This window comes from Nerophis lumbriciformis, linkage group LG04 (genome assembly GCF_033978685.3).
Source record: "Nerophis lumbriciformis linkage group LG04, RoL_Nlum_v2.1, whole genome shotgun sequence".
Classification (NCBI taxonomy): domain Eukaryota; kingdom Metazoa; phylum Chordata; class Actinopteri; order Syngnathiformes; family Syngnathidae; genus Nerophis; species Nerophis lumbriciformis.
Genome location: NC_084551.2, coordinates 49,660,001 through 49,670,000, shown reverse-complemented (window position 1 = coordinate 49,670,000; position 10,000 = coordinate 49,660,001). Strand labels below are relative to the sequence as shown.

At 40.1% G+C, this 10,000-nt stretch overlaps 1 protein-coding gene across 3 annotated transcripts in view; it reads right to left on the bottom strand.

The window, feature by feature from the left end:
- Nucleotides 1-10,000, bottom strand: part of rftn1b (raftlin, lipid raft linker 1b) — a 346,988-nt gene that overhangs the window by 115,026 nt on the left and 221,962 nt on the right. For all 3 annotated transcript variants that reach the window (XM_061956676.2, XM_061956684.2, XM_061956666.2), the window contains exon 6: nt 7,500-7,703. In XM_061956676.2, the coding sequence (XP_061812660.2) occupies nt 7,500-7,703 (204 nt within the window). The remainder of the gene's footprint in view (nt 1-7,499; nt 7,704-10,000) is intronic.

Here is a 10,000-nt window from a genome sequence, read left to right as displayed (position 1 = left end):
AGAAGCCTTGTGATTGTTCCATCTGGTTTTGAATTCTCCCTCGGTTAATCCTACATATGTGTCGGATGTGTTAATGTCCTTGCGTATTACCTTAGATTGGTAGACAACTGATGTTTGTAAGCACCCACCGTTGAGAGGGCAATCAGGTTTCTTTCGACAATGACATCCTTTGTTGGTTTTGGAGTCGCTCTGTCTGAGGGCCGACGGCTCATTTGCAATTGTTATGTTGTGGTTTGAGATGATTTGTCGTATATTGTTCATGCAGCTGTAGCTCAATTTAATGTTGTTCTTGTTGAATACTTTTCTTAGGATGTTGTCTTTGGGAAAGTGTTTGTCAATCAGATTGAGGAATTTGTGTCCAATGTTCGTTGAGACGTTTTTGCTGTATGGGGGGTTGTACCAGATGATGTCGTTCCGTTTTCTGTTCTTTTTTGGCTGGTTTCCTGGCGTGGGTTCATAGGTGAGGGTGAAATTGTATCCGCTTTCATCAAGGGCTTTTTGGTACGGGGGGGTTGCTTGGTCAAATTCAGCTTTGCTAGATGACAGCATCGATAGCCTTTTATTGATTCCGGTAGGTATTCTTTTCGTGGTGGTGGGTGGGTGGTTGCTGTCATGGTGCACGTATTGGAGTGTTGTGTTGGGTTTCGTGAATGGTTGGTAGCTGTTATTTCTCAGGTTGAAAGTGACGTCAAGGAAGTTGACGGTTTGCTTGTTGGCTTCAATCGTGATCCGTAGGCCGTTCTCTTTGAAAATTTGGCATATGCGCTTCTTGGTATTCTCGCTGCTCCTTGGCGAGGCGCGACACACTGCCAGTCCGTCATCACGGTAAATACCAAGGTTCAGATTGAGGCTAGCGAGCTGGGAGAGGAGGAAACTCCCAATGAGTTCACACGTTTCTGCTCCGTCAAAACTTCCCATAGTGACGTCAAATGTTGCATTGTTCTTTTTTTGCCATGGTGTACTGTTGTGGATGAGAATGGAGTTTTTTGCGTGGATGATGATGTTTCTTTCGTTGCCTGTGATTGAGTCGTAGTCTGAGGCGAAGTCTAGTGCTTGAGTCAGTAGGTCTTGCATGATGGAAGGGTAAAATTCCTCGATATCAAAGGAGATAAAGTTGTGCTGTTGTTTGTCTTGGATGTTGTTGAACCATTTGATTACTGCTGCTGTATTTCTCCATTGGTTGAGTGGTGTTTTGTCCTTGATTTTTGTGTTGACTCTGTCCAGGATTATTTTGCTGATTTTTCCTATTTCAGATTTAGTTGGGTTTATTAGTCGGCATGTTGGGTTATCTGCGAAGTTGGGTTTGTGGTCCTTCAATGTGATGAAGGCTTCCTTGTTGGCTGTGGCGTCCACCCTGTCCTCAATGTCCAGTTCAGCCGCGATCCTTTTATTTTCCAGGTGGATGTTCTGTAAGGTGTTGGGTTGCGCTTTTTTGTATGATTTGGTGATGCTTCTGTCCAGTAAGGTGTGGTGTTCTGGTATGTCCATTCTGTAGAAGTTTGTGGTTTTATCGGCAGCTATGATGAGGTTGTTTACTTTCTTGATGCGCTCCTTGTCATTTTTCAGCTTGGTGAGGAGTGGGTTGCGTAACACATCCGACACATATGTAGGATTAATAACCGAGGGAGAATTCAAAACCAGATGGAACAATCACAAGGCTTCTTTCAGGAACAAAAACCTGCGAAATACCACAGAACTCAGCAAACACATTTGGGACCTCAAAGACAATAATGTTGAATATTCAATAACATGGCAAATTCTTGCATCCAGCACACCTTACAATAGTGGTAATAAAAGATGCAACCTATGCTTGAAAGAGAAACTGTTTATTATTTACCGTCCAGACCTGTCATCCCTCAACAAGCTCAGCGAAATTGTAACAACATGCCGCCATAGACGGAAACACCTCCTAGGTAACACATGAGCCAATCACCACGCCCCTAGGCCAGACTGTACCCACCCACTCTGTGCCCTATATAAACCATGGTATGCGAATGCTCCCATTAAAATCTCCTGACGATTGAGGGTACCCCCCCTCATGAAACAGGCCTGTAGAGATGAAATAGTCTTGTGATTTTTTTCCCACACATACATATATTGCGCTCTACTACGGTATCGAGCACTATTTTTTGGATAACCTTATTAAGACATATATATATATATATATATATATATATATATATATATATATATATATATATATATATATATATATATATACACATATACACACATACAGTACAGGCCAAAAGTTTGGACACACCTTCTCATTCAATGCATTTTCTTTATTTTCATGACTATTTACATTGTAGATTGTCACTGAAGGCATCAAAACTATGAATGGACACGTGGAGTTATGCACATAACAAAAAAAAGGTGAAATAACTGAAAACATGTTTTGTATTCTAGTTTCTTCAAAATAGCCACCCTCACCTCCCTGAGCACTCAGCATCAAGGTTTGTAATTGGGGGTTAAATCACCAAAAATGATTACCGGGCACGGCCACCGCTGCTGCCCACTGCTCCCCTCACCTCCCGGGGGGTGAACAAGGCTGATGGGTCAAATGCAGAGAATAATTTGTGTGTGACAATCATTGGTACTTTGCTCTGATTACTGTTTTGCACACTCTAGGCATTCTCTGGATGAGCTTCAAGCACACCTGTGAAGTGAAAACCATTTCAGGTGACTACCTCTTGAAGCTCATCAAATGAAAGCAAGACAGCTAAAAAAAAAAACAATCTACAAAACATGGCTTCTGGGGCGAGGCTGAAGGTTCACTCAGCGTGGTAAGGAGGGGTCCATTTACAACTAACAACCTCTCAAAAGGGCTTGTTTTCATTCAAATGGAGCCAAAAAGTAGCTTGAAGATGGTCTGTAAAACAAAACCTATGCGACATTTTGACCAAAGAACCACCGTTTCATGTTAAGTAGACCACAATGAAATGTTTTAAATGTAGAAATAAAATCATAGTATGACCCCTTTAAAGTATCTCAGAGCAAGGGAAGGCAGGAGTGTGGCTAACTAGCGCAGTCCGCAGTAATGCGGTCTCTAACGAACCGCTGCGCTATTTAGACGACGGAGCCCAATGACAAACTTCTCGATGTATCGTTCCTACCCTCACCTATGGTCACGAGCTTTGAGTCGTGAGGTGCTTACAGAGCGGAGTCATCAGAGCTTCCATAGTCCAGTACTGTAGTAGTTTCATGTGAAATTTCAACGGAACGTTGCGTTTTCCCACAATCCCTGCTCGTTGTTGACATTTTCCAGTCATTGCGCTCGACTAAATAATGAGGACGACCCAACATTTTGTCATTTGAAGCACACAACACTGTACTCATGTTGTTGTCGTGCCGTCGTTAAAGAGGAACATTATCACCAGACCTATGTAAGCGTCAATATATACCTTGATGTTGCAGAAAAAAGACCATATATATTTTTAACCGATTTCCGAACTCTAAATGGGTGAATTTTTGGCGAATTAAACGCCTTTCTATTATTCGCTCTCGGAGCGATGACGTCACAACGTGACGTCACATTGGGAAGCAATCCGCCATTTTCTCAAACACCGAGTCAAATCAGCTCTGTTATTTTCTGTTTTTTCGACTGTTTTCCGTACCTTGGAGACATCATGCCTCGTCGGTGTGTTGTCGGAGGGTGTAACAACACGAACAGGGACGGATTCAAGTTGCACCAGTGGCCCAAAGATGCGAAAGTGGCAAGAAATTGGACGTTTGTTCCGCACACTTTACCGACGAAAGCTATGCTACGACAGAGATGGCAAGAATGTGTGGATATCCTGCGACACTCAAAGCAGATGCATTTCCAACGATAAAGTCAAATAAATCTGCCGCCAGACACCCATTGAATCTGCCGGAGTGTGTGAGCAATTCAGGGACAAAGGACCTCGGTAGAACGGCAAGCAATGGCGGCAGTTTGTTCCCGCAGACGAGCGAGCTATATAAACCCCCTGGATGTCTTGGCTCACACCGTCCCTTATGCCACCGAAGATGATCAAGAGAAGAATATCGACCCTAGCTTCCCTGGCCTGCTGACATCAACTCCAAAACTGGACAGATCAGCTTTCAGGAAAAGAGCGCGGGGTATGTCTACAGAATATATTTATTGATGAGAATTGGGCTGTCTGCACTCTCAAAGTGCATGTTGTTGCCAAATGTATTTCATATGCTGTAAACCTAGTTCATAGTTGTTAGTTTCCTTTAATGCCAAACAAACACATACCAATCGTTGGTTAGAAGGCGATCGCCGAATTCGTCCTCGCTTTCTCCCGTGTCGCTGGCTGTCGTGTCGTTTTCGTCGGTTTCACTTGCATACGGTCAAACCGATATGGCTCAATAGCTTCAGTTTCTTCTTCAATTTCGGTTTCGCTACCTGCCTCCACACTACAACCATCCGTTTCAATACATGCGTAATCTGTTGAATCGCTTAAGCTGCTGAAATCCGAGCCTGAATCCGAGCTAATGTCGCAATACCTTGCTGTTCTATGCGCCATGTTTGTTTGAGTTGGCTTCACTATGTGACGTCACAGGAAAATGGACGGGTGTATATAACGATGGTTAAAATCAGGCACTTTGAAGGTTTTTTTTAGGGATATTGCGTGATGAGTAAAATTTTGAAAAAAACTTCGAAAAATAAAATAAGCCACTGGGAACTGATTTTTAATGGTTTTAACCCTTCTGAAATTGTGATAATGTTCCCCTTTAACCGTTAGCGACTTATTGACGAACTCTTCACTGCAAAAACTGATATCTAAGTAAGATTAAATATCTCAAATAAGGGTGATATTTGCTTATTTTCTGTCTGATAAGATAAGCAGATTTTATGTTAGAGTATTTTACTTGTTTTAAGTGTTTTGGTCCTAAATGATCTCAGTAAGATATTACAGCTTGTTGCTGAGATTTGATGACCTATATTGAGTAAAACATGCTTGAAACTAGAATATCAAGTGTTGCAAAGCTGTGTCATCAACACTCACAAGTATAAAACTACTTTATTAAAGTAATAATTTCTTATTTCAAGCATGAAAAAAAAAAAATCATGACTTTGACACAATTTTGTCTCATAATTAAAATAGATGACAGCCAAATGGACTTTGCTGTTTTATTTTCAATGAAACAATAGAAAATACGTACTCATATAGTAGTACAGTTGGCACAGTACAGTAAACTAATATTTCAACATTTAACATATACATTCAAACTATTTTTGAACAGAAATAGTCCATGCACATTCAGGTAAATTCTTCAAAATTCCAATTTTGGCCAGGGGCCGGGCTGTATACATGCGCACTAATTGACTGAAAGAGCACGCACTTGGCGCGATTATGTCATGTTATCGTTGGAAAAATGCATTTTTAGACAATATGATTTGCCTGACCCCGAGAGTAACAAGCGGTTGCCTTGTTGCCTTTCCATAAGAACAATAAATTAGTTTTTAGTATAAGTTTGCTGGTTTCAAGAAATGTAATGCCGGGCGCATATCATTATGTCAAGATAATGGCACTATCATTTACTTCATTTAAGAATATTTTTCAACATATTGAGCAAAAAGGTCATTTTTTTTTTTCTACCAAGAAAAGTGCACTTGTTATTAGTGAGAATATACTTATTTTAAAGGGGAACATTATCACCAGACCTATGTAAGCGTCAATATATACCTTGATGTTGCAGAAAAAAGACCATATCTTTTTTTAACCGATTTCCGAACTCTAAATGGGTGAAATTTGGCGAATTAAACGCCTTTCTAATATTCGCTCTCGGAGCAATGACGTCACATCAGGAAGCAATCCGCCATTTTCTCACTTTCGTCGGTTTGTTGTCGGAGGGTGTAAAAACACGAACAGGGACAGATTCAAGTTGCACCAGTGGCCCAAAGATGCGAAAGTGGCAAGAAATTGGACGAAATTTGTTCAAAATACGAGGGTGTGGGGAAAGCCGACGAAATGGTCAGTCGTTTGTTCCGCACACTTTACCGACGAAAGCTATGCTACGACAGAGATGGCAAAAATGTGTGGATATCCTGCGACACTCAAAGCAGATGCATTTCCAACGATAAAGTCAAAGAAATCTGCCGCCAGACACCCATTGAATCTGCCGGAGTGTGTGAGCAATTCAGGGACAAAGGACCTCGGTAGCACGGCGAGCAATGATGGCAGTTTGTTCCCGCAGACGAGCGAGCTAAACCCCCTGGATGTCTTGGCTCACACCGTCCCTTATGCCACCGAAGATGATCAAGAGAAGAATATCGACCCTAGCTTCCCTGGCCTGCTGACATCAACTCCAAAACTGGACAGATCAGCTTTCAGGAAAAGAGCGCGGATGAGGGTATGTCTACAGAATATATTTATTGATGAAAATTGGGCTGTCTGCACTCTCAAAGTGCATGTTGTTGCCAAATGTATTTCATATGCTGTAAACCTAGTTCATAGTTGTTAGTTTCCTTTAATGCCAAACAAACACATACCAATCGTTGGTTAGAAGGCGATCGCCGAATTCGTCCTCGCTTTCTCCCGTGTCGCTGGCTGTCGTGTCGTTTTCGTCGGTTTCGCTTGCATACGGTTCAAACCGATATGGCTCAATAGCTTCAGTTTCTTCTTTAATTTCGTTTTCGCTACCTGCCTCCACACTACAACCATCCGTTTCAATACATGCGTAATCTGTTGAATCGCTTAAGCCGCTGAAATCCGAGTCTGAATCCGAGCTAATGTCGCTATATCTTGCTGTTCTTTCCGCCATGTTTGTTTGTGTTGGCTTCACTGTGTGACGTCACAGGAAAATGGACGGGTGTATATAACGATGGTTAAAATCAGGCACTTTGAAGCTTTTTTTTAGGGATATTGCGTGATGGGTAAAATTTTGAAAAAAACTTCGAAAAATAAAATAAGCCTCTGGGAACTGATTTTTAATGGTTTTAACCCTTCTGAAATTGTGATAATGTTCCCCTTTAAGGTATTTTTGAGTTCATTGAGGTTAGCTAATTTTAGTTGTTTTGGAAAGTCTTGACAAGCCAAAATTTCTTGTTCTATTGGCAGATAATTTTGCTTTGTTCAAATAAAATACCAACTAATTGTTGTATTTTTTCCCTTGTTTTTGAACACTGACTTTTTGCAGTGTTGTAAAAACAGAAACGGCCAGACAGACTGATGAAGTAGGATTATAAAGAATCAAAATAGAATCATAATAATTTCATTGTGAGGCGCTGACCTCTCAACTTCATTATTGAGGGCGTTCACGTCGCCAAATTAGTGACTTATGACTTGTAGAAACCATCTAATTCGCCTCCCGACCCACCGCGTGGCAGGAAGAACCCAAAGAGGAAATAGTTTGGATGCCAAAACAACTCTCTTAAACTCTGAGGCATCTCCAAGCCAGACAGTACACACTGACACACACACACACACACACACACACACACACACACACACACACACACACACACACACACACACACACACACACACACACACACACACTTTCATTACCGTTAAGGCCCCCCAGGTGGAAGTATCCGTCGACCAGCGAGGCGCCGTTGTTGAAGTGCTGAGTCATGTGGTCCAGCCAGTTGGCCTCCACCTCTTTGATGCCTTCGTCGCAGCTCTGGACCCTCAGCGGTACTTTGACCGTGTAGTACATGGCCGGACCCTCTCGGACCGCGGGGTGGTTGTACAAGGCCAGTAGCTCCGCCCCTGTGGAAACATCAAACCCATGTTTCACAGTTCCATATTTCTTTGTCTTTTGAGTAGGAATGTCCGAGTCCAACTTTTTCCAATTCCAATACAATACCGATATTGGTCTGATACGATAACAGGAATCAGAGATAGGTATTGCTTTGTGTTGCATTTCTTTATACATAAAGTTTGATTGATTGAAAATAAATGATAAAATAAATATATTGAATTAACAAATAAAGTTTTTAGCAAAACTTGAACATCTTGAAGTGCACTTTTTCCCCCCCCAATTGGAACACCTGGGTCTGGTGGTTTGTTTTGTTGTCTTTTTTTTTGTTGCCAACTGCAATTATATGACATTTTCGTATTTGATGCTTTTTATTGCCATTTAAAGTCTTACTTCGGCAAAATCCATTTAATGAATTTAAGTGCTTTTTAATGACCCTGTGGAACCCCTGTAGATGTTGACTGACTACATACACCGGGTACGCATTATGCTTATTCAGGAATACTGACCAAACCAGTATTCCATATGAGACACTGCATAAGAAGTAGGGGTGTCAATAAAAAATTAAGATTTTCGAAAGACCCGTGATTCTTACTTGCAACGATTCTTAATAAATTAAAAAAATTAAAAACTCAATTTAAAAAGAAACCAATATATATATATATATATATATATATATATATTTATTATATACATATATATTTATACGTTAGGTCAGGAAAAAAACACGTAGGCTATTTCATCCCATGTGTGTTTACATATATATATATTTATATTGTTTATATATATATATATATATATATGTGTGTGTGTATATTATATATATTCACACACACACACACACACACACACACACACATATATATATATATATATATATATATATATAAATAATATACACACACATATATGTATATAAACAATATAAATATAAATATATATATATATATATATATATATATATATATATATATATATATATATATATATGTGTGTGTGTATATTATATATATTCACACACACACACACACACACACACACACACATATATATATATATATATATATATATATATATATATATATATATAAATAATATACACACACATATATGTATATAAACAATATAAATATATATATATATATATATATATATATATATATATATATATATATATATATATATATATATATATATATATATATATAACTATGGGAAGTTTTGACGGAGCAGAAACGTGTGAACTCGTTGGGAGTTTCCTCCTCTCCCAGTTCGCTAGCCTCAATCTGAACCTTGGTATTTACCGTGATGACGGACTGGCAGTGTGTCGCGCCTCGCCAAGAAGCGCATATGCCAAATTTTCAAAGAGAACGGCCTACGGATCACGATTGAAGCCAACAAGCAAACCGTCAACTTCCTTGACGTCACTTTCAACCTGAGAAATAACAGCTACCAACCATTCACGAAACCCAACACAACACTCCAATACGTGCACCATGACAGCAACCACCCACCCACCACCACGAAAAGAATACCTACCGGAATCAATAAAAGGCTATCGATGCTGTCATCTAGCAAAGCTGAATTTGACCAAGCAACCCCCCCGTACCAAAAAGCCCTTGATGAAAGCGGATACAATTTCACCCTCACCTATGAACCCACGCCAGGAAACCAGCCAAAAAAGAACAGAAAACGAAACGACATCATCTGGTACAACCCCCCATACAGCAAAAACGTCTCAACGAACATTGGACACAAATTCCTCAATCTGATTGACAAACACTTTCCCAAAGACAACACCCTAAGAAAAGTATTCAACAAGAACAACATTAAATTGAGCTACAGCTGCATGAACAATATACGACAAATCATCTCAAACCACAACAAAACAATTGCAAATGAGCCGTCGACCCCCAGACAGAGCGACTCCAAAACCAACAAAGGATGTAACTGTCGAAAGAAACCTGATTGCCCTCTCAACGGGGGGTGCTTACAAACATCGGTTGTCTACCAATCTAAGGTAATACGCAAGGACATTAACACATCCGACACATATGTAGGATTAACCGAGGGAGAATTCAAAACCAGATGGAACAATCACAAGGCTTCTTTCAGGAACAAAAACCTGCGAAATACCACAGAACTCAGCAAACACATTTGGGACCTCAAAGACAATAATGTTGAATATTCAATAACATGGCAAATTCTTGCATCCAGCACACCTTACAATAGTGGTAATAAAAGATGCAACCTATGCTTGAAAGAGAAACTGTTTATTATTTACCGTCCAGACCTGTCATCCCTCAAC